Source organism: Thamnophis sirtalis, unplaced genomic scaffold (genome assembly GCF_051295495.1).
Source record: "Thamnophis sirtalis isolate CommonGarterSnake01/CBP01778 unplaced genomic scaffold, rThaSir2_p1.2 scaffold_8, whole genome shotgun sequence".
In the NCBI taxonomy this organism is placed as follows: Eukaryota; Metazoa; Chordata; class Lepidosauria; order Squamata; family Natricidae; genus Thamnophis; species Thamnophis sirtalis.
Genome location: NW_028261388.1, coordinates 62,542,652 through 62,568,349, shown reverse-complemented (window position 1 = coordinate 62,568,349; position 25,698 = coordinate 62,542,652). Strand labels below are relative to the sequence as shown.

The window sequence follows — 25,698 nt, the reverse complement described above, 5'->3', positions numbered from 1 at the left end:
GTAGTCTCTCCTTGCTCTTAATATTTGAGATGGTATTTCTTTAAAAACAATCAAGTCCTGTCCATCGATTCGCAGCCTGTTATTGTAGAACTTCTGTATTATCGCATTTCTGGATTCTCTTGTGGTGAAATATATAATTATGTCCCTCGGAAGCTGTCGTTGTTTTGCTACACACGAGTTCTGGCGATAAATTTTTTGAATCTGCCAATCAAAGTTAAATCCCGGACTTCCCACCAAACGTCTGAAAGCCTCAAAAAAGGTCTGTTTCAAATTCTCCTGTTCCTTTTCACGCAATCCTCTGACTCTTATTGCAAACGCAGTCTTATTGTAATTTATCATAACGAGTTGTTTTTGAGCATTTTCAACTTCCTGTTGTAACGTTTGAATTTTAGATGTCAAATTAGAATTAGCTTTTTCCAAAAGTTCCAATTTGTCCTCCATTTCAGCAACATAGTCTGTCATAACAGTCATAACTCCGATCATATCTTCCCTTGTTTGAGCAATCTTGGCATCCAGTTTATCATATAAGTCCGATAAAAGTTGTTTAATTTCCTGTCTGAACTCTTTAAGGGTTTTAAAAAGAAATTCTTGCGTTAAGAAATCTCCAGTAGAGGGCGTGGGAGGCAAGGGCAGCGATTTTGTAACAATTTCTTGAGATGTATTATTAAGGAAACGCTTAGACTGCTTCGATTTGGGAGACATTATAAAAAACGCACAAATAAACAAGCAAACAAACAAAGTCTCTGCTCCCCTCGGTTTTAAATGGGATACTATTTATAGACTTTTAACAGTTAATAAGGAGAAGTCTTCAGGAGAATAGAGCTGATTGAGTGCGTCATATATCAAACACAGAAGCTATAAAATCGCCATCTTGTAACGCAGCTGGATAAGAAAGCCTTTTACAAAATTGAAGCTGGTATTTTGAATAGTAATAAAAAAAAATTTCTCAGGAATGGTCCCTTCTCGAATTAATCTTAAATAGCTTAACTTTGTCCTGAGGGGGGGGGGGCAACCTGCCTAGGGCTGAAAAGAAACAGCCAAGAAGAACTGGCTGGAGTAAAAAAAAAAAGCTCAGCTATTGTTGAACCTCTTCTCCATTCACAGCGAAAAAAAGGGCTGTGAATTACAAAGAGATCCTAACGACTGAGCTACTCCCTGCCCCTTTCTGCCAAAAAGGGGAGATATCTATAGATCTTTTTAGATATACAGACCAGAACTCTGAGGGGAGCTCTGTTGAGCTCCCGACGGCGACAGGCTCCTCCCCCGGGGGCAGAATAGCCAGGTTTTAAGGGCTTTGTGGAAGGTCTGGAGGGTGGTGAGGGTTTGAATCTCCATGGGGAGTTCGTTCCAGAGGGTCGGAGAGGCCACAGAGAAGGCTCTCCTCCGGGTAGTCGCCAGTCGACACTGGCCGGCGGATGGAATTCGGAGGAGGCCTAATCTGTGGGATCTAATCGGTCTAGAGGAGGTAATTGGCAGCAGGCAGTCTCTCAAGTACCCAGGTCCAATACCATGAAGGGCTTTATAAGTGACGACTAGCGCCTTGAAGCGTATCCGGAGACCAATAGGCAGCCAGTGCAGCTCGCGGAGGATAGGTGTTACGTGGGTGAACCGAGGTGCACCCACGATCGCTTGCGCGGCTGCATTCTGGACCAGCTGGAGTCGCCGAATGCTCTTCAAGGGCTGCCCCATGTAGAGCACGTTGCAGTAGTCCAGAGAAAATACTATTAAAGACACTGTCTATCTATATTAATTTGGGAGTAGAATTAAATTTCATTTATGTATAATAAAATTTTCTTTACCTGCAATATTCCCAGCTGCATTCTGTAAAAGTAATTGGATGCAGTAGGAGTGGATATAATAAGCAACCTTCGTTTTTCGTAAAACTGATCTAGAAGAGCTGCTGCTGTCCTCACACCAATATTAATATTTATCACTGAAAGATATACAAAAAAATTAATCATGCTACCATGCCACCATGTTCATATAGAAACTTAAAAATAAACAACAAATCACATAGAAAAGAAGACAGAAAAATGCCAAAGTTTAAAAAGTGTTTCCAGCTCCTGGAGAAGGCTCAAGCTCTTTGTATACATTTTCAACAGACCCTATGAGAGTGCCAGAAATAGGCTCCAACCTCTTTTCTTCCTTTTCAAATCCAGACCACAGCACCATCCAACTAAGTAATTTATTTTTAACATCTGAAGTTATTTTTAAGTTGATGATGTAGAGCTTTGCATTTGAAAGAGGAAAGATGCTTTGGAAAGTTAAAATTTGCTGATGCAGCATCAGCCATCAATTTCTTAAAGCAGCTGGGTCTTTTTTCCCCCTGCATTGCTCTGCAGCACAATCCCAGGAGAAGTCTCATTTAATTTAAGCAACTGCAGACAAGTGCTATGTGAGCAACGATACATTCTTTGGAAGACCTTTTTCCCTTTGAGTTCCCAGTATTAGAAATTAAAAAAAAGATAGAAATAAAATCTCAATCTACCCCTCCCTTCATATCTCTAAACTTTATTATATGGCTTTTAATAATCAACATTTATCTAGAAAGATCAAGAAATCCACAGAAAAGGAATGGGATGAAGAGAAATACTCAAGTTAAGAGGACATCCATGAATTTTCATAATCTAGCAGGGACGTGCAGTCAGGGGAGGCAGGGGAGGCAGGGCCTCACCAGTGTCATGATGAAAAGAAAAGAAAAATTAAAAGGAAAAAGGCTAAGGTAGTTGCTGCCAGAGTCACTGTGGATGATTCTGCTTAGTGCTAACTGCAGGGGTAGGCGAGACAACTACGTGTCTCCTTTGCATAAGGAATTTTTTGCCTTTTAACCCTTGCTCAGAGTTAAGCAAGGGTTAAAAGGTAAAAAATTCCTTATGCAAAGGAAGCACATGGTTCTCTGCCTCCTGCTCTGGCAGCAGCAAATCTTGCCTAAGTTGCCTTTTTCTTTTTACATTTTCATCATGGAGGACAAGAGGAGAGTTGAAATCCTCTGACACAGCTGGAAAAGGTATGTGGGTCCCAGGGAGGGGGCAGGGGGAGGAATTCAAAATTATTTGTAAGTAATTGTAATTTGTTTTATTATAAGTAATTTGTGTGTGTGTGTGTGTGTGTGCGCGCGTGCGCACGGGCTGGCACTTATTTTTTTTAAAAAAGCCATGCACCGGCATGCACTTTAAAGTGCCGGTGGGCTCTGTGGCCGGGTCCGCGGTGGCGGCATGCACTTTAAAGTCCCAGCGCGCCTCCTGGCCATAAAGCAGGACATGTTTCGCTCTATGGCGGGGTGAGGTGGCATGCACTTTAATGTGTTGCGCGCTGGGCTGGGCGAGTCCTGGAAGACGGGCGGAAGATGGCGCAGGTGTCCGAAGCCCCTTCTGTCACCATCCCTGAGGAGCCACCGCTGCTGCCTCACTCTTCCTCATCTTCACCACACATCACTGTAATCTAGGTAACCTTTTACTGAGTGTGTTCCACAAAGCTCTTCACTCCAATTCTAAACAGTACAGCATCATTTGTTTTTTAAGTTTAAAAAAGAATTTAAAATTATAATGAGGGGAAACTTTAGGAAAGAAACAGAAAGTATATTTATAGATTTTTCCCCCCATAAATTTCCATAGATCTCTAACACTGAAGATCTATGGAAAAAGAGAACTTTCTTGGCTTTAATACAATGAATACAAAAGTAAAAAGCAATACTAGTATGTTGTCTACCATTTTGCCAACCTATTAACAACATGAAATAAAGGTTTTTTTTATTGCTTATTGGCAAAATAATATCCATTTAGTCTACATGTAAGTTATGTTAACAAAAAACTTGAAGAAACTTGAAGGGGTATTAGGTTAGGCTATGTTTCAAATAATGCACATAATCCTGATCTATATTCTTCTCTCTTACAGGATTTATTCATTACTCACGTACATGTACAGGTTGACTCTGTTCCTGACCAGCTTAAATTATACTGGCAAACTCTTGCTGGACTTCCCTGCAACTCGTATCCACCAATGCAGGAAAAGTCACAAGTTGCACCATAATTATCTCCATCACCAGAACATTTTATGTAGCCATTCTCAGGGGCATTCAATATTCCACAGCGCCTAACTTTAAATACAAAACAACAGAATTCAATATTCACCATCATTTACAATATATCAAAATGAAAATCTAGTACCTTCTTGAAAGATTATTTATTTATTTCTAGTTAACTAATTAATAAATAGTCTATAATCTATATATATTAATTCATGGGATAATAATAAGACTATCTGGGTAACAATCCTGTTTTTATACAGGGCTATCATTTATAAAGCTGAACTCTCAGTGAGCCTAAAGCCAGAATAATGTCACTAGTTATACCTCTTTGCTACGATGGGAATTTCAACTACAAACTTAATTGCATTGTTTTTATTTCCTAAGCACAACATATCACATTAATAAACAGAATGCAATGCTCAGATCTGATCAGCAATTTAATCCTTTATAGAATTACGTATATGACAAATTACTCTGCTAACCTATGAAGGTATACTTATCAAAATCTGAGAGAGAATCTGCTATCCTCAAGAGATAACCACAGTCAATCCCTGCACTATATGTAATAGAGATTATGGAGTACTAGTTCAGTCATACAAAATGCATCAACCTATTATCTTCAATGTTTTTAAAAAGGCTGGCTCCTGTTTATTGTGTTGTTTACAAAAGCCTGTACTAGTATAGTGCCTTCCAGATATATTGGAATTGTAACTCTGAATATTGGCCCTGATGGGTACATTCAGGAAGCTATTTGTCAGATCCCTAAAAGTGATACTGCCATTCAATTGGGAGGAGGGGGGTCTTGGAGGCGATTTATTAGCAGTGCCTGTGACAATTGATATTTTACAACTGCTTTCCTAGCACCGAAGCACCTTGAGATCCCCTCACATTTTGGGGAAGGTTTATGGCATGGAAATGGACCCTTTAAAAGTGCAGGCAGTACTTGATTGGGAACCATCCTGTACACGTAAACAGCTACAAAGCTTCCTGGGATTCGCCAACTTTTACTGCCAGTTTATTCCCACTTTTGCCCAGATTGCTCTCCCCATCACCAAGCTTTTAAAAATGAAGGGAAAGGATAATCCAAAACCGAAGCAGCCTTTGAACTGGACAATGGAATGCCAAGCTGCATTTGAAAAACTTAAATGGCTGTTTTCAGCAGAGCCAATTCTAAAACACCCGGACACAGAGAAACCATGCATCATACAAGCAGGTGCCAGCGATGTGGCAATAGGAGTGGTCCTGCTTCAGAAAAATGAGCAAGACCAATTACAACCATATATTTTCCCATCCAAAAAACTGAATGAAACTGAGCAGAGGTGGGCCATTTGGGAGAAAGAAGCTTATGCAGTTTGGTGGGCACTTTTAACCTGGAGGCATTTCCTAGAGGGGAGTAAGATCTCTTTTGAAGTCTAGACGGATCATAAAAATTTAGAAGCCTTAAAGACCCCAAGGAAACTCTCCCCAAAACAAGTATGATGGGCTCAGTACTTTAAATGGTTTGAGTTTATGCTCAGATACCTCTCCGGGGGGAAAAACTTTCTGGCAGATGCACTATCCAGAAAACCACAATACAATAGTACGAAGTCAGACGTAATCAAACCCATAGTAAAAAACAATCAGCTAGCCACTAAAGTAATCACCAGATCCCAGGCAAAACAAGAAACATTGATGGACAATGACACCACCAAAACTTTTAAACAAGCTTTGGCCAGTGATGAATGGTTTTTGAGCCACAAATCCAGCTGCCTGATGAAAGATAACTTAGCTTGGGTGGGAGGGAAGTTGTATGTTCCAGCTAGCCAACGACTGTGCTTAAAGGCAAGGTGCCATGACTCCAGATTAGCTGGACACTTTGGTTTTGTGAAAATTTTACACCTAATTAAAAGGCAACTTCCGGATGGTGACGTCACTGTGCCTAGAGCGGGGTAAGGGAGCTCTCCTAACCCCTAACTCTAACTTCTTCATTTGGGCTCATTTTTGGAGCACTGTTGATCCCGAAGAGACCAGCAGATCAAAGGGGATATTCTGCAGATGCTGGGGTGATAAGGCAAATCCCCCGGCAGATAGGAGAAATCCCCCTAAACGGATGAAGAAATATCCTACCATCTGGTTAGGACTGAGCAATGGCGGCCGCATAGAAGGAAGAAACAGAGATAGAAGCAGCTGAAATCGGATGCTTGTTATTATTACTGACAACCCAGAGAGGAGAACAACACGAAACTATTTATTTATTTATTTTATTTATTTATAGGGTTTGTATGCCGCCCACTCTCGAGAGACTCAGGGCGGCTTACAGATAAAAAGGAAGGGGAAACATACAAAAATAAAAACAACATTAAAATTCCACAACATTCATGGCTTAGGATGGGGTGGGATAAATCAACAGCCCCAGACCTGCCGGAACAGCCAGGTCTTGGTCACTTTGCGGAAGGCCGGAAGGATAGTAAGGGTACGGATCTCCATGGGAAGATCGTTCCATAGGGCCGGAGCAGCTACAGAGAAGGCCGTCCCCCAGGGAGTCGCCAGTCGACATTGACCGGCAGATGGAATCTGGAGGAGGCCTAGTCTGTGTGATCTTATGGGTCTCTGGGAGGTAAATGGCAGGAGGCGGTCTCTCAGGTAGCCAGGTCCTATACCATGTAGGGCTTTAAAAGTAATGACTAGCACCTTAAAGCATGTCCGGAGACCAATGGGAAGCCAGTTCAGCTCGCGGAGGATAGGTGTAATGTGGGTGTACCTAGGTACGCCCACTATCGCTCTCGCGGCTGCATTCTGGACTAACTGAAGTCTTTGAATGCTCTTCAAGGGCAGTCCCATGTAGAGCGTGTTACAGTAATCCAGTCTTGAGGTGACGAGGGCATGAGTGACCATCCGAAGGGCCTTCCGGTCCAGATAGGGTCGCAATTGCTGCACCAGGCGAACCTGGGCAAAGGCCCCCCTGGTCACAGCTGACAAGTGATGTTCTAGCGTCAGGTGCGGATCCAGGAGGACTCCCAAATTGCGAACCCTCTCTGAGGGGTGTATAGTTTCACCCCCCAGGCTAAGAGATGGAATAGCTGGACCATCCTTGGGAGGGAGCATCAATAGCCACTTAGTCTTGTTGGGATTGAGTGCAAGCTTGTTCATTCCTATCCAGACCCTGACAGCCTCCAGGCACTGGCACATCACTTCTACCGCTTCACTGAGTTGGCACAGGGTGGACAGATACAGTTGAGTATCATCCGTGTATTGCTGGTATTTAATCCCGTGCCGGCGTATGATCTCACCCAGTGGCTTCATGTAGATGTTAAATAGGAGGGGGGACAGGACCGAACCCTGCAGCACCCCATAATTGATGGGCCTAGGGGTTGATCTCTGCCCTCCGGCCAACACTGATTGCGACCTGTCCGAGAGGTAGGAGGAGAACCACCGTAGCATGGTGCCTCCCACTCCCACCTCTCGCAACCGTCGCAGAAGGATACCATGGTCGATGGTATCGAAGGCCACTGAGAGGTCAAGAAGCACTAGGACAGAGGAGTGACCCCTATCCCTGGCTCGCCAGAGATCATCGATCAGCGCGACCAAAGCAGTTTCCGTGCTGTAACCAGGCCTGAAACCTGACTGAAAGGAATCCAGATAATCAGTTTCATCCAAGGTCCGTCGGAGTTGAAAGGCCACCACCTTCTCAACAACCTTCCCTACAAAGGGGAGGTTGGAGACTGGATGATAGTTGTTCAAAATGGCTGGGTCCAGAGAAGGTTTCTTCAGGAGGGGTCTCACCACCGCATCCTTTAGGAGGTGCGGGAAGGATCCCTCCTGGAGAGAGGTGTTAACTATCATCTGGAGCCAGCCACATGTCACCTCCCTGCTGGTCGAGACCAGCCAGGAGGGGCACGGGTCCAATATACAGGTGGAGGCACTCACCGCTCCCATGGCCTTGTCCACTTCCTAAAGAGTGACAAGTTGAAACTCGCTTCATAAAATCCGCTCAAGACCTTCCCCTAGTACCTCGGCTGGTACCGTGCAATTGGAGTCCAGGTCCATTCGAATCCGAGCGACTTTATCCGTCAGAAACTGGACAAATTCCTCAGCTCTACCCTGTAAAGGGTCGTCCGCATCCCTCCCTTTCAAGAGGGAGCGGGCTATTCTAAACAAGGCGGCTGGGTGCGATTCTGCGGATGCAATAAGAGCGGAAAAATGTGAACATTTTGCCGCCCATATTGCCACGAGATAGGTCCTGATATAGGCTCTCATCAGTGCTTGGTCAGATTCAGAGTTACTAGCCCTCCAGTGTCGCTCTAGGCGTCTCTTTTGGCGCTTCATTTCCCGGAGTTCCTCGGCGAACCCAGGAGCCCTCCTGGATCCACTACCTCGGAGAAGCCGTAAAGGCGCAATCTGGTTTAGAGCCCCCGCCGCTGCTGTATTCCAAGCAGCGACTAAGGACTCTACCGGACTGTGGACAAGAGCGTCAGGTATTTCTCCAAGCGCCGTCTGAAATCCCATAGGGTCCATCAGGCGTCTGGGGCGGAACCACACAATTGGTTCCCCCTCCCTAGAGTGGGGGATTGGTTTCCAAAAGTCAAGCCTCAGTAGGAAGTGATCAGACCATGACAAGGGCAAGTTCTTAATGCCCTTCAAATCTAGATCACGTCTCCACTGCTCCGAGAGAAATATGAGGTCAAGTGTGTGACCCGTTGAGTGAGTCGGACCCCGAATTACTTGGGTCAAGTCCATGGCTGCCATGGAAGCCATGAACTCCTGCGCCCCATCAGAGTGTTCACCGAGCGAAGGCAGGTTGAAATCCCCCAGCACCATAAGCCTGGGGAACTCTACCGCCAGCTTGGCTACTGACTCGAGGAACGAGGGGAGGGCTGTTGCAACGCTTTTGGGAGGTAGGTACGTTAACAACAAGCCCACTTGACCCTCAAGGTCCAACTTCACCAGCAGGGACTCACACCCAACAAGCTCTGGAGCAGAGATCCTACGAGGAACTAATGACCTTCGGATGATGACAGCCACTCCCCCACCCCTTCCCTGAGGTCGCGGCTGATGGAGCACCTGAAACCCTTCTGGGCACATTTCAGTGAGAGGGACTCCTCCCTCCAGGCCCAGCCAGGTTTCAGTAATACATGCCAGGTCTGCCCCCTCGTCTAATATTAGGTCTCGGAGGAGGGGAGCTTTGTGAACCACAGACCTGGCATTTAGCAACAACAGCCTGACACCAGGGCCCTGACAACTCTCGCCATCTGGTCCTGAAGTGGAGCTAACAGGGCCGGAAGGAGGGATCGCTGTGACGTAGCAGACCCTACTTCCCCGGTAATGGCTAGCCCTGAAGATCCCATCGTACCTGCCCCTCCCCGTCATGACCATAATGCTCCGGCCCACCCCCACACCCGTAGACCCCATTTCCCTTCCAGTAGCCTCCGCTCTCTCCAGCAGCCATTTATGTTTATGTTTATGTTTATGTTTATTTCATTTGTATGCCGCCCTTTTCCCTCGAGGGGGACTCAGGGCGGCTCACAACTCAAACAAGGGAAGGGTGATACAGACAATTTGACAAACACAAAACAATACATAATTTAAAATCGCAACAATCATACCATTCGAGATAGGGGCACAGCTCTTTAGCCCCAGGCCTGTCGGAACAGCCAGGTTTTAAGGGCTTCGCAGAAGGCCTGGAGGGTGGTGAGGGTGCAAATCTCCATGGGGAGTTCGTTCCAGAGGGTCGGAGCAGCCACAGAGAAGGCTCTCCTCTGGGTAGTCGCTAGTCGACACTGGCCAGCGGATGGAATTCGGAGGAGGCCTAGTCTGTGGGATCTAATCGGTCTGGTGGAGGTAATTGGCAGCAGGTGCTCTCTCAAGTACCCAGGTCCAATACCATGAAGGGCTTTATAAGTGACGACTAGCGCCTTGAAGCGTATCCGGAGACCAATAGGCAGCCAGTGCAGCTCACGGAGGATAGGTGTTACGTGGGTGAAACGAGGTGCACCCACGATCGCTCGCGCGGCTGCATTCTGGACAAGAGCCGAGGTGGCGCAGTGGTTAAATGCAGCACTGCAGGCTACTGCTAGATCAGCAGTTCAGCGGTTCAAATCTCACCGGCTCAGGGTTGACTCAGCCTTCCATCCTTCCGAGGTGGGTAAAATGAGGACCCAGATTGTTGGGGGCAATATGCTGACTCTCTGTAAACCGCTTAGAGAGGGCTGAAAGCCCTATGAAGCGGTATATAAGTCTACTGCTATTGCTATTGCTGAAGTCGCCGAATGCTCTTCAAGGGCTGCCCCATGTAGAGCACGTCGCAGTAGTCCAGTCTAGAGGTCACAAGGGCGCGAGTGACTGTAGTGAGGGCCTCCCGGTTCAGTTAGGGACGCAACTGGTGCACCAGGCGAACCTGGGCAAATGCCCCCCTGGTCACAGCTGACAAGTGGTGTTCAAAAGACAGCTGTGGGTCCAGGAGGACTCCCAAATTGCGGACCCTGTCTGAGGGGCGTACTGTTTGACCCCCCCAGCCTGAGAGATGGAACACTTGGCCAATTAGTAGGAGGGAAACACACCAGCCACTCGGTCTTATCTGGATTGAGTACAAGCTTGTTAGCCACCATCCAGTCCCTAACAGCCTCGAGGCCCTGGCACATCACGTCCACCGCTTCATTGAGTTGGCACGGGGCGGACAGATACAGCTGCGTATCGTCCGCATACTGGTGGTATTGTATCCCGTGCCGTCGAATGATCTCACCCAGCGGTTTCATTTAGATATTAAACAGGAGGGGGGACAGGACCGAACCCTGCAGTACCCCATATGTCAGGGGCCTAGGGGTCGATCTCTGCCCTCCAACCAACACCGACTGCGACCTGTCCGAGAGGTAAGAGGAGAACCACTGTAGAACAATGCCTCCCACCCCCACCTCCCACAGTCTTCGCAGAAGGATACCATGGCCGATGGTATCGAAAGCCACTGAGAGGTCAAGGAGCACTAGGACGGAGGCATAACCTCCATCCCTGGCTCTCCAGAGATCATCGATCAATGCGACCAAAGCGGTTTCCGTGCTGTAGCCAGGCCTAAATCCCAACTGGAAGGGATCTAGATAATTGGTTTCCTCCAAGGACCGCCGGAGCTGAAAGGCTACCACCTTCTCAACAACCTTCCCCACGAAGGGGAGGTTGGAGACTGGATGATAGTTGTTTAAAACGGCTGGATCCAAAGATGGTTTCTTCAGAAGGGGTCTCACCACTGCTGCCTTTAGAGCAGGGGGAAAGAACCCCTCCCGAAGGGAGGCGGTAATAACCGCCTGGATCCAGCCCCGTGTCACCTCCCTGCTGTTAGCAACCAGCCAGGAGGGGCACGGGTCCAGTACACATGTGGAGGTACTTACAGCTCCCATGGTCTTGTCCACGTCCTCAGGGGTAACAGCTTGAAAATCAATCCAGTGATGTCCTGCCAGATTCTCCCCTGGTGCCTCAGCTGGTTCTGCGCAATTGGAGTCCACGTCCGCCCGAAGCCGAGCAACTTTATCCGCGAGGAATTGGACATAATCCTCAGCTCTGCCTTGCAAAGGATCGCTCGTATCCCTCCTATTTAGGAGGGAATGGGTTATCCTGAACAAGGCGGCTGGGCGCGACTCAGCAGAAGCAATCAGAGAGGCAATGTGTGTTCTTTTAGTCATCCTAATTGCCCGGAGGTAAGCTCTGATGCTGGATGTTAAAAGTGCTCGGTCTGACTCAGACTTACTGGATCTCCATCGTTGCTCTAGGTGTCTCTTTCGGCGCTTCATCTCCCGGAGTTCCTCAGTAAACCAAGGGGCCCTCCTGGATCCACTGCCTCGGATCGGCCGTAAAGGCGCAATCCAGTTAAGAGCCTCTGCCGCTGCTGAGTTCCAGGCAGCAACCAGAGTCTCCGCTGGACTGTAGACGAGGGTATCAGGAATAACTCCAAGCTCCGTCTGAAAGCCCAAAGGGTCCATAAGTCGCCTGGGGTGGAACCACCTAATCGGTTCCTCCTCCCTACAGTGGGGGTTTGGTCTCCGAAAGTCAAGCCTCAGTAGGTAGTGGTCTGACCATGACAGGGGTAAGATCTCGCTACCCCTCAAACCAAGATCACAACTCCACTGCTCCGAGAGGAATACGAGGTCGAGCATGTGACCCGCCGAGTGAGTCGGGCCCCGAATTACTTGGGTCAAGCCCATGGCTGTCATGGAAGCCATGAACTCCTGTGCTCCATCAGAGTGTTCACCAAGCGAAGGCAAGTTGAAATCCCCCAGAACCATAAGCCTGGGAAACTCAATTGCCAGCTCGGCTACCGACTCAAGGAGCGAGGGGAGGGCTGCCGCAATGCTGTTGGGAGGCAGGTACGTTAACAGCAAGCCCACTTGACCCTTGAGGTCCAACTTCAGAAGCAGGGACTCACACCCGACAAGCTCCGGAGCAGGGATCCTACGAGGTACCAGAGACTCTCGGATAACAATAGCCACACCCCCACCCCTTCACTGGGATCTCGGCTGATGAAGCACCTGAAAACCCTCTGGGCACATCTCTACGAGGGGGACTCCTCCCTCCGGGCCCAGCCAGGTTTCAGTAATACATGCCAGGTCTGCCCTCTCGTCTAAAATTAAGTCCCGAATGAGGGGAGCCTTATGAACTACAGACCTGGCATTTAGCGACAGCAGCCTGAGACCAGGGTCCTGATTACTTGCGCCATCTGGCCTTGGAGTGGGACTCATAGGGCCGGAAGGAGGGATCTCTGTGACGTAGCGAGCCCTCCTTCCCCGGTAACGGCCAGCCCTAAAGTCCCCGCCATATCTGCCCCTCTCTGTTAAGACCGTAATGCTCCGGCCCACTCCCGTGTCCATGGTCCCTCCGCCCACCCCGATAGCCCCCGCGTTTCCCGACAAGTCCTTCGAATCAATCATCCTCCCACACAAACACAGCCACTCATCCATGCATTCCCCACATAAGTCAGTTAAAACACAAAAAATACAACAATAATGAATTTAAAAAGTGGGTACAGTCATCAATCAGACATACCCACTCACACCGCATTCCTAAGTGCGCACTCCTCCGGTAAGGCTGAAAAGGTCCCAAGAGTCTAAGGTGGTTGAGGGGAGCAAGAGGTCTTCCTATGCGCAGTGGGCATCCCCGTTTGTCCAAAAAACCAAGGCACTATGATAGATGAAATTAAATAAGTGCTATTCGAAATGGTATTGATATTCCCAGGGCGGTTGCAGGTAGTAATAGTCAAAGCAGTTGGGGCTGAGATAGCACGTCCAGAGGCCCTGGGACTATGGTTAGGCAAAACGTGGTGTTTAAAAACACAGCTGGAGAATGACCAGATGACCAGCAAGGGAAGCAGACAAAAGCTCCACAATATTGATGACAAGCTGTAGGAGAAACTCTCCCAGTCCACCAGGGGAAGAAGTCCAAACAAACAGAGTTCAGGAGGAAACGAGGGCAATGATAGTACAAAGGTTGAGCCACAGGGGGGTGGGTGGGGGGAGGCATCCGGAAGGGCTATGGCGGTGGCAATTGTAATCAACCGCCCAGTTCGTCCAGTCTCTACGGGCGCCCAGATTGTGTTTTCCCCCTCTGGAGCGGAGGCAGTCCAGGATAGCCCCCAAAGGTTCTGCAATCCGGGCGGGTGCTGTCGGAAGATGTTGCAGGCACCCAAGAATGAAACAAAATGCCGCCATCATCTGCCCACCGCCTGCAGCGGCAATAGCAAGCAGCGAAGGACCCGAGCCAGAGAAACAAGGGGGGTGGGGGGGGGAGGCGGCCTGGGAAAACTGAAATGGCGGCGGCAAAACCAGCCGCCCAGTCCCGACCACTCTGCCATTGGAATCCAACCGCCTCTTCCTCAGGGCGAGGCGCAAACTGCCTCATGTAACACACCGTCCAGCGCAGTCCAAATACAAGCCCCGAAACCAGGGTCTCACCGGCAGCGCTGCGCAGCTAGGAAAAACATCCGCCGCTGCGCAGCTGAGATAGAACGTCCGCCGCTCACCCGCTCTCTTCAACACCGCCGAGGCCAGGATGGAGTCACAAAAACCGTCCGGGGGGGCGTCCAGCAGCAGCCCCCCGCGTAGGCAAATGCCTCTTCGGCTTGCCCAGTCGCTAATCTCCTGCCAGGACTCCTTTTCACTGATCGTCGGGATCTTAATCTGCAGGTTAATTCGCTCTTTTGTTCTTTGTAAGCCCAGCGTTTAGCTTGGGCAGCCATTTCCCGTCCTGCACATGCGCATCAGTCAATTGCCAGCTCGGCTACCAACTTATTTATATCAATCATCCTAGGACGGGAGGTAGGCCTGGGCCCCCTACCACTTCTGCAATAGCACTCAGTGGAGAAGGCACCGGGCTGTACTCCCAGTCCTCTCATACATACACCGCCACTCACCCAAACAATCCCCACATAAGTCAGTTAAAAAATACAAAATACAATGATAATAAGGATTAATAAAAATGTGGGATCATTCAATCAAACACATACATACCACATGCACTCCCCATACAAGTGAAAAAATTGCGCAGCTGTGCAAAGTTCGTGCAAAGTTTGTAGGCGTTTTCGCAAAAGTTCAGACAGATGGAAGTTAATGGAGGTATAGAGGGAGAAAAGGTTCGTCTTCCCTCTTTCTTGTACAATAAGATGGTGTAGTAATGAAGGGGTCCCAAAAAGGTCTGGAGGGGCTGAGGTGGTGTCCCTGGGCATCGACGGGCGGCAGTGGTCACATCAAATGAGACCAGGTCGTAAGTCCAAAGTCCAGCAGCCGTGAACAGGGAAGCCAGATGACAAAGGCCCCGTAGGTAGGAAAGCCAGATGACAAGGGCCCCGTAAGCATGAGGGCAAACAGAGGACAAACAGAGGAGAGGTTGCACCGCAGGGAAAGGCCAAGTCCAGTGGGACGGAGGAGGGGGGGGGTCCGAAGGGCCGGGGCAGTGGCAGCAAGGCCAGCTGCCTGGTCTCATACAGCGCCATACCAAGCTGACTACCCCCTCTCTGGAACAGGTTAACGCAATCCAAAGATCCCAAAAGTGGGGGCAAAAGATGTCAGGAAATGCCAGGAACGCCGTGCAATGTAAACCACCGAAGTAGAGGGAGGGGGGGCACCTAAGAAGGCCACAGCAGCGGTAAACAGGCCGGTTGCCTTGCCTCGTCCAGCACCGTTCCAAATCACCCACCTCCTATTTGATAGCGATAGTACTCCAGCAGCCTGATAAGCTCCAGGGCTCCTCCCAGTCAGCAAGAAAAACAAGACTAGGGCCATGAAACGCCGGGAGTGGTGCCTTCAGCACGGTGCCAAGCATTGTGAAAGTTATTCCAGGCGGCCGCGTGGACCAGTGGCCGTCTGACAGTGGCGACCCGCCAGAATACCACTTGCTCAGGTCCCCTGGATTGGGCTCAGTTGCTGGGACCCCTTCCCACATGGCTCCGAGCTGAATTGCCAGTTTTCTCTGGCGTTTTCTGTTCAGCCAGACCAGAGCAAAGAAAGCCGGCGGCCATCCCGCCTCGCACATGTGCAGAAACTGGCAAAGAGGGTGAGCTGAAAGAAGAAGGAGCCGGGAGAGAGGCTGTTTTTACAGTTCAATTTTGCCGAAAAGAAGCGGTGCAGAGACGCTGAGTTAGAACGGACAGGAAGGGACAGCCGGAAGATCCTAAAGATCAGCCACAGTAAGAATGAAATCCCGACATGGGCTTCAGGAGATAAAATTTGCCGGAAAGATTTGAAAGGTTCAAAGAAGTGACTGCTTAATAGTCGGGTTGGTAAACGGAGTTCCCTTTTTTTTCTGCTTACCAGTTCTTCTGCTGCTGTGTTGAATTTTTAAGTATTTGATATTGATCTGACCAGGAGCTTGGAACAGTGCCAGAGACAAGAAATAGAGGTCTGTCTTTTGCTTTGTGGATATTAACAGTAACACCAAGGAGAAAGTGACACCTAGTGGACTGTAAATCTGAATGGTGAAGCTTGATATAAGAAAACATAGGGATACTAATTATTAGAACTGAATACTGAATAACAGATAAAACTGAGACATTTATTGATATAGGATAAGGGTGTGATATTTAAATTTATGATATTTACTAATCAAATCAATTAAATAGAATATTACATAGGACTGTTTAAGTATTGAAAGGTGATACCAAGGAAGGATAATTGTTGAATTGTTGTTGAATATTGGATTATACAATTATAATATATTATTGATATTGCTGACAAGTTATAAATAAGGTAAAAGTTATAGCCAATCATGGGCAAGGTCAAATAGGGGGTTAAAAATGGCAACCTCAGTAAAATTAGGGGAAAAGACCATACCCAATGTGAGTTCAGCAACACCCCCCTCCTCAAATCAAAAAACAATGGAGAGTGCATGGGGGTTGGAGAAAGGGGAAAAGATGGCAGAATCAGCGGGATCAGCACCTACGATGCAGAACATGCAATCGATGCTCCAGATGATACAGGAGACCTTGGCAAAAAGCCAAGAAGAGACAAGGAAGAATCATGAGGAATTAAAAAATGAAATGGGAGTATTGAAAGGAACTATCAAGAATGTAGATGATAAAGTTGAAAAGATACAGAATGCCTTAGCAATCAACGAACAGAAAATCCAATGTATGGAAATAAAAATACAACACTCAGATCAAAAGATGGGAAAAATGGAAATAGAATATAGACAACTTTATAAAGAATTAGAATTATCAATAATCCGACATTCTACCTAAGATTTCAAAACATACCAGAAGAGATCTGAAAGAAAAAATGATTAATATCCTCACTGAATTTCTGCAAAAAAAAAGAACAGGAAGTGAGAGAGAATATTGATGAGGCCTACCGGGTGAATACTAATTATGCAAGAAGACATAGGCTCCCGAGAGAAGTGCATGTAAGGTTCGCTAAGAAAACTGCCAGAGATGAAGTGTACAAAAAAACCCAGAGAAGAGACGATTATACTACAGGGAAAAGAGCTAACCACGCTTAAACAGATCCCACGGAACTGGGAACAACACAGGCAATATCAATTTTTAACAAACGAGTTGAATAAAAATAGAATAATGTACAGATGGCTGGTACCAGAAGGGGTTCTGGTATCTTGGCAAGGAAAAGGATATAAGATAGAGAATTTAGAAGAAGCACACAAATTCTATGAAGAACACTGTAATAGGGAAGGAAAACAAGGAAGCAAAGAGGAACATTTGTTTAATTGGCGACTATAACTCAATAGTGGATAAAAAAACTGAACTATGAAAGCAAAAAGAAAAAAAATACATTACCCAAATCCTTTTTTGAGATGGCAAGGGAATATAAATTACAGGATATTTGGAGAGAAAGATACAAAACAAGAAAGCAATATACCTTTTATTCAAGCCCCCATCAATCTCTATCAAGAATCGACATGGTTTGGATCTCATCCGGGCTGTGTAATCAAGTAGACGAAATTGAAATAGAACCAAATGAGTGGGCAGACCACAACCCAATAAAAATAAGATGGAAAGGTCAAAAAAGAAGAAAAAGATGGATGATGAATTCAAGTATTGTAAAAGAAACAGAATATATTGAAATGCTAGAAAAAGAATTAAAAATGTTCTTCAAAATAAACAAAAAAGAAGACACCTCAATTCAAAATCTATGGGATACCATGAAAGCATACACAAGAGGCCTTACAATTGCCTATATGGCGAGAAAAAGGAGAAAGCAAAAAGAGCAACAAGAAGGCATGTGAAAAGAACTTAGAGAAGCGGAAGAAGAACTACAGAAAGATCCAAAGAATAAAACTAAAAAGGAAAAAATAGAGGTGATAAAACATAAGATCAATTTAATAACTCAAAAGGAATTAGCACAGAAAATCAAAATAGTCAGCCAGAACTACTTCGAACATGCCAACAAGCCAGGACAATGGCTGGCATATAGACTGAAGAACGAAAGAGAAAAAAGGATGATATATCAATTAAAGGATGATGAGGGAAGAACTCACTTCAAAGCGGAAGAAAAGAAGAATATCATTCACAAATATTACACAAAACTATGCGCACAAGAAAATATGGAGGAAATCAAAATAAAACAATATTTAAATTTAGAAAAGATAACCCCAATCTCAAAAGAACAAAGGGAGGCAATAAATAGACCCATAAGGTTAGCTGAAGTGGAATCAGTCCTGAAAAATCAAAAAAATAATAAAACACCAGGACCAGATGGAATACCGGTGGAACTTTACAAATATAACAAAATAATATTGGAAGAGCTAGGAGTGGAAATGTTTAATGAGGTTTTAGGAAAAGCCAAGATACTCGATTCATGGACTGAAGCAATAATATCCCTAATCCCGAAAAAAGAAACCGATCTACAAGAAATTCAAAATTACAGACCAATCTCATTATTAAACTCCGATTACAAAATATTTGCAGCAATTATGGCTGAATGAATCAAACAGGTCTTAAATGAACGAATACACCCAGACCAAAATGGTTTTTTACCCCATAGGCACATGAAAAATAATACAAGAGTTATTCTAGACATAATAGAGTACTATGAGGCCTATTCAGAAAAGCAAATGGTACTGGTTTTCCTTGATGCACAAAAAGCATTCGATAACGTAATTTGGAAATTTATAACAATACTATTGGATGAGATGAAATTCAGAGAAAAATGTACAAAAATGATAGAAAGATTTTATAATACCCAGACAGCCAAAGTTCTGATGAATGTAGATCTAACAGAAAAGATTGAAATAAAAAAAGGAGTCAGACAGGGATGCCCTCTCTCTCCTCTGCTATTTATACTGACTTTGGAAACTTTACTAAATAAAATTCGGATGGACCAGGGAATAAAAGGCCTAAGACTCAAAAATGAAGAATATAAGGTCCAAGCCTATGCCGATGACTTAGTATTTGCTTTAGAGGACCCATTAGAATCTATTTTGGAATTAATTCAAAAATTAGTAGAATATGGTGAAGTGGCAGGACTAAAGATTAATAAGGACAAAAAATAATAATAACTAAGAATATGACAAAAAAGCAAGAAGAGGAACTGGAAGCAGCAACCGGTTTGCAATTAACTAAGAAAGTAAAATATTTGGGGATCTGGTTGTCAGCAAAATGTTCCACAATCAAAGAGGATAATTATAATAAATTAGTGATACAAATAAAGAAAGATTTAGAAAATTGGAAGAACATTCAGTTATCACTTATGGGACGTATAGCAACAATTAAAATGAATATCTTACCAAGAATACTTTTCCTGTTGCAAACCGCTCCTATTAATCCAGGTAAAAAATTGTTTCAAGATTTAAAGAAATTAACTACTAGATTCATTTGGCAGGGACGCAAACCGAGGATCAAATTAAAGTCAATGCAAGACAGCAAGGAGAGGGGAGGCTTAGCACTACCAAATTGGGATCTATACACAACTGCAGTAACAATGACAATGGTGAAGGACTGGACAGAGTTAAAGAATGAAAGAATTCTGATCTTAGAAGGCCATGACCTGCAGGCAGGCTGGCATAATTTCTTATGGGATAACAAACATAAAACGCACAAATACTTTCAAAATCATTTAATTAGAAGAACTTTACTGCAACAATGGCCTAAAATAAAAAAAAATCCACTATATGAAAACCCCAAATTGGCTATCACCAACAGAAAGAACGACACACCCAAATTTTACAGATTGGAACAAAATCCTAAGATACGGAGAACTAATTGACAGATAGGGAAACTTAAAAACAATTGAAGAATTGGCAGATCAGAATATGAAAGTTGATTGACTAACTTACCTCCAAATTAAAACTAAATACAATAAAGATACTAAAATATATGGTATTGAAACAGAACCACACGAATTGGATAAAATTATTCAAAATCCGGACAGAAAGATGATAGGGAAAATATACAAATTCCTCCTGAAGTATCAAATGGAAGAGGAAATTGTGAAAGAACAAATGATAAAATGACAAGGGTTAAATTAGATTGGAAACCTGAATTCTTTCTATTAGGAATTATACTGGTGAAATACAAAAAAGAAATACAATATCTAATACTACATATACTTACAGCAGCAAGGATCGCTTTCACCCAGAAGTGGAAAAACAAACTAACCCCAAATGAAGATGAAATAATAAGAAAAATTATGGACTGTGCCGAAATGGACAAATTAATGAAAGAAATACAGGGAAAGGAAGAATCAGAATTCTACCAGATATGGGATAATTGGTATAGATGGATGGAGCAAAGAAATAAAAAAGCAATGAAAGAATAGAATAACACTCAAAAATAATAGTTATGAGTAAAACTAGGGGTCATGATTGGTGAATTCAAATCAGGACGATAGCTGGAATATAGACTGTAGAATGCTAGAGAAAAATGGAAATGATATGAAGCAAAAATGGGTGTGTGGAAATACCATCCCCAAGAAAATATGAACTGGGATTTGAAAGAGACACCTATAACAATAGAAAAAGAAAGGAAGGGAAGAAGGAAGGAAAGGAGGGGAGGAAGGAAGTAGAGAATGGAGGGACGAAGGAATGGAAAGAAGTGGAGGGTAGAAGAGAGAGGAAGATAAAGAAAGATAGTAGGAGAGGAAGAAGAAGTGTGGAGGAGAGGTAAGGGAAGAAGAAAGAGGTAAGGAAAGGTGGGTGGAAGGGAGAGAAAAAGAAGAAGAGGAGGGAGGAAGCGAAAGAAAGAGAAGGAGAGAAGGTAGGAAGGAGAAGAAAAGGGGTAGGAGTAGGGAAGAGGTAAGGGAAGGAAGAAGGGGATGGAGAGGAGGAAGGAAGGAAGTAGAGAAGGAAGGGAGGGAGAAAAGAAAAGAAAGAGAAAACTATGTGGTGCCATAGCAGGTGCGAAGGATGGTAAACAAAGCATTTCAAACTATACCTTATATCCTTTCAAATGGAATAATAATAATATAAAAATGGCAAAGAAAAGAATAATGTAAGAGAATAAATGACAGTAAAAATATAAAACATAATATAGGTAAATAATATTTGGTCATAAGTAGCTAAGTATAATTAAATAAAGAATTGTACATAAAAATGGATAACAAACAAGGAGATTATGAATGCAAGATAGAAATGTATAGTAGGGAAAACACTAACTGCAAAGAAACTGATTCGGAACTGCGGTATGATATGCGATGGAACTTATTGTTCCTATGTTGTTTTTAAATTATGTGTTTGTTTCTGTTGATGTGCTTATGTGTTTAAAATAAAAAATTATTAAAAAAATAAAGTAAATTTTGTTTTAAAAAGGCAATTTTGGTGGCCATCACTAAAAAAGGACATAGAGAGCAACGTAGCTAGCTGCCCTATTTGTGTGGCAGCTAAAAGACATCAAGGGAAAATCCAGGACTCTTACAGAAGGTAACTGAACCTTCAGCACCCTGGAAAGAGATTGCTATGGACTTTATTGTAGAACTGCCAAAAAGTGCAGGGAATACTGTCATTTGGGTCATAACAGACCTGTTTTCAAAACAGGCACATTTTATACCTTGCTAAACGATCCCAACTGTCAAAAGTCCAGTCAAGTTATTCCTAATATACATTTATTGTCTTCATGGAGCCCTACAGAGAATTGTCTTTGACAGAGGGGTCCAATTCACCTCCAAATTTTGGGGGGCATTTTTAAACTTACTTAGCATTGCCCAGGGGTTGAGCTTTTCACACCATATGCCAACTAACAGTCAATATGAGAGAACTGTACTAGAACAATATCTAATATGTTTTATTAATTTTCAACAGAACAACTGGACTGAACTTTTACCTTTAACGGAAGTTGCATTCAATAACTCTGTACACTCAAGTACTGGTTTTACCCCTTTTACAGTATCAACAGGCCAGGATTTCAGCCCCATGCCTGAACTACCCACAGAAGAACCCACTATCCCCTCACTTAAGGAGTGGATGGACACTATGCAAAACACATGGCCAGTAGTTAGATTAACTTTAGAGGAAGCAAGAGAGGCTTTTAAAATTCAAGCTGACAAGAAAAGAATGGAACCCAAACCTTTCCATGTTGGAGAAAGATATATTTATCTACAAAACTCCTGAAATCATTACAGCTATCAAAGAAATTTCATTGGACCTTTATCACTAGGGTCATCAATCCAGTAACAGTAGAACTACTCCTTCCAAAGACACTCAGGCAAGTCCACCCAGTATTTCACATTAGTTTACTCAAACGAGAAGACCACGCAGACCACCTGCACCTACACTACATGTTCCCATCATGATAGAAGGTGAACAACATTTTGAAATCAAGGAAATCCTTGACTCTAGGATCCACAGGAGGAAAACCCAATACCTAGTTGCTTAGAAGCATCTACCTTCATCTCAAAATGAATGGGTCACTAAACACCAAGTACCTTACTAAACAAATTTCACTCCCAATATCCTGACAAATCTTGTAAAAATACTATGATGCAATTTTTGTTTTTATCTTTTCACAGGTGTTTCTCTCCTTTTTCTAAGGAAGGCAGCATGTCAGATCCCTAAAAGTGATAATTCCATTCAATTGGGAGGAGGGGGGCCTTGGAGGCAATTTATTAGCAGTGCCTGTGACAACTGATATTTTACAACTGCTTTCCTAGCATCTAAGCGCCTTGTGATCCCCTCACCTTTTGGGGAAGGTTTATGATGGCCATGTGGGATGGTTCACTTTAATATCTAATGGAAGATATCCATGGGAATGTATGTTTATCCGGTTCTCTGGGCAGTTGGTAAAGGAACCATCTCACATTTGTGCATTGGCTAAAATCTGCATTCTAACTAATGGGAGGGGTCTCTACTGCTTTAATTCTACTTCCATTGCTTAAGGGGATTCAGACGTTGCTTTGAACTTAATGGTTTCCTTTCTATTTAATTAAAGCTTCCTTTTGAAATACTCCCTTTCAAGAATCTTCACTTTCTGAAGTTAGGAGAGGCAATCCTACATCTTCGAATAACATGTGCATGTGGTTTGGATTCAATGACTATGCTTGTTTTCAGCTGGTAAGAGATCTTACCTCTGACTTTGACCAAAAATTTGCAAGTTCCCTTATTCCTAGCTCTGTCATACACAGTATATTGGATTTTGTGATCTCCTTCTGAAAAATATGATCCTGGTGGAAGTCCTTTCAAGACAACACTAAAAATGAAATAAAGTTATGTTAAATTTTAAAAAGACAGCAATGTCTCATTCTTGCAGTATATATTTTAGAGAATATGGACTAAAGTTAATATTATACTTATCTGGAACTTCTGAGAATCTGACCTTTTTTAAACACCATCTACTGATATGCAACAACAATAATACTATAGGGTCACTGGTAGACTCCCACTGCAATGAACAAGGGCACATTCAATTTTGCAGTTACTAAGATTATTGGACGAACAGGCACAAAACAGCCAGGGAAGTGAAATAGGCCCCTCATCAGTCAACAGGAGCACTGATTTACCACCAGCCTATCAAGCACTTAAAAGGCAAGGGTTGGGCAGCACAAGCAAATAATAGCTAATGTCATAAAAGCCAGACACCAACACACCCCAATCAACATCTAAAAAAGCCAATTACAACAGGCAATATGTATACCACACACAGAACAGCACACACTCAGCTAGAGAGAAGTTCCCTGAAGATGGGGTCCAGATGGAGTCTGAAAGCTTGGAAGACAAAACCTCTGGTCCTGCTGACTGACCTAGATTGGATCCTGCAACACTCTATGTGGATATAAAATAAGCACTGGTATATAAAAGTTATAGGGACACAATAACTCAGGGGCTAAGATACTGAGCTTGTCAATCAGAAAGGTCAGCAGTTTGGTGGTTCAAATCCCTAGCACCGTGCAATGGAGTGAGCTCCCATTACTTGTCACAGCTTCTGCCAACCTAGCAGTTTGGAAGCATGTAAAAATGCAAGTAGAAAAATAGGAACCACCTTTGGTGGGAAGCTAACAGCATTCTGTGCACCTTCGGCATTTAGTCATGCCAGCCTCATGACCACGGAGACGTCTTCGGACAATGCTGGCTCTTTGGCTTTGAAACAGAAATGAGCACCACCCCCTGGAGTCTGGAATGACTAGCACATATGTGCGAGGGGAACCTTTACCTTTTTAATATAAAAGTTGATCTTGCATCTTGTTACTCAATTGCTAGACTGCAAAATTATTTGGGCTGCATATTTGAAAGAAAGATGAGGAACTAAAATGCTATAAATTTCTCAATTCATACTAGTGCCAAGGTCTGAGGTTTGCCATGCCTGAGGGGGCCAACAGTGGAGCTGCGCTGACACAGTGAGAGGCTGCAGCAGCAGAGTCGAAACCCAGCTGATGCTGAAAGCCAGCTAATCATAACCAGCAGTGATTCAGATGACAATCAGCTACTCCAGAGCATCCAGCGGCACACAAAGAGAAGAGCCAGGGAGCTGCAGCTGTTCTGCCAATGAGCAGCTATTGAGCTGGCATCAGCTGAATGGGTCTGGCCAGCTTGTTGCAGGGGTGGGGAGGGCATGGCTGATTGCTGCGGCAGTGGGATGCAGCGCAGCTCTGAACTTTAAAAGATGCTGGAAGGCAGACGCTCCCAGTGCTGACTATACATCTAATTTTGATCTGGAACCCATTGTGTGCCAGAGTCCAGCTTATGAAATCCAGGAAGCCTCAACACATGTGGCATATTACTGGTTTAGATCCAAAGCTTGGAACTTTGAGAGATAATCAGCATTTGGAGCATCTGCCTTCCAGTGTCTTTTAAAGTTCAGAGCCACGCCACATCCTGCCGCCACAGCAATCAGCATCAGGGCCTTGACCAGGCCTTTATAGTTCAGGTGGACACCAGCGACATGGAGGTGGCTGCCATCCTTCTCCAGATGAATGAACAGGGCAGATTACAGCCATGCACATATACGTCCCATAAACTTACAGAAACCAAACGGACATGGGCCACTTGGGAAAAGGAGAATTCTGTGGTCCAGTGGGCCCTCATGACCTGGTGTCACCTCCTGGAGGAGAGTAAAGTTCTGTTCAAGATGCGGACAGACCATAAAAACCCCAAGGTATTCCAAACCCTGCAGAGATTGTCACCCCAGGAGGTGCGATGGGCACAGTATTTCCAATGCTCCTGGTTTGCTTTGAAATACATCCCCGCGGGTAGAAACTTCATGGCAGATGCTCTATCAAGGATGCCTCAATATAACAGCTGCCAGGAGGAGGTGATACACCCCCTCATTCCCCTTCTCCACAACAAGTCACATGGGTTTCAGCCCGATGGCCTGGCATAAGTGCAGATGAGTTAACCCATCAGTTATGGGATGGACTGCTGACTGGCTCCTGATTCCTAGAGCACCAGCAATTGCTCACCCAACAGGAGAGGTTGGCATGGAAAGGCAGTAAATTATATGTGCCCCACATCCTAAAGCCCCAAGTACTACGTAACAGGCATGATGTGAAACAGGCAGGACACTTTGGGTTTCTCAAATCCCTGCATTTAGCCAAGAGACAGTTCTGGTGGTCCCAGATGCAACACAAAATAGAGGACTATGTCAAAGGATGTCCAGTATGTGTGACCATGGGAAAACCCCCTGACCTCTAGCAGTCTGTGGCCAACCTGGGAGGAGATAGCTATGGACTTCATTGTGGATCTTCTGGAGAGCAATGGCCAGACTGTCATATGGACGGTCATCAATTTGTTTTCAAAATAGGCACATTTTGTACCATGCCATTGGCACAAAAATTGGCTAAACTGTT

At 44.7% G+C, this 25,698-nt stretch overlaps 1 protein-coding gene across 2 annotated transcripts in view; it reads right to left on the bottom strand.

Moving 5' to 3' along the window:
* SRPX (sushi repeat containing protein X-linked) overlaps positions 1 to 25,698 on the bottom strand; it is a 209,135-nt gene that overhangs the window by 24,087 nt on the left and 159,350 nt on the right. The window contains exons 6-8 of one of the 2 annotated variants that reach the window (XM_087721794.1): positions 22,984 to 23,105; positions 3,917 to 4,096; positions 1,800 to 1,933 (exon numbers count right to left, since the gene is read on the bottom strand). In XM_087721794.1, coding sequence (XP_087577920.1) covers positions 1,800 to 1,933; positions 3,917 to 4,096; positions 22,984 to 23,105 — 436 coding nt within the window. The remainder of the gene's footprint in view (positions 1 to 1,799; positions 1,934 to 3,916; positions 4,097 to 22,983; positions 23,106 to 25,698) is intronic. The other variant, XM_087721795.1, reaches the window with a different exon arrangement.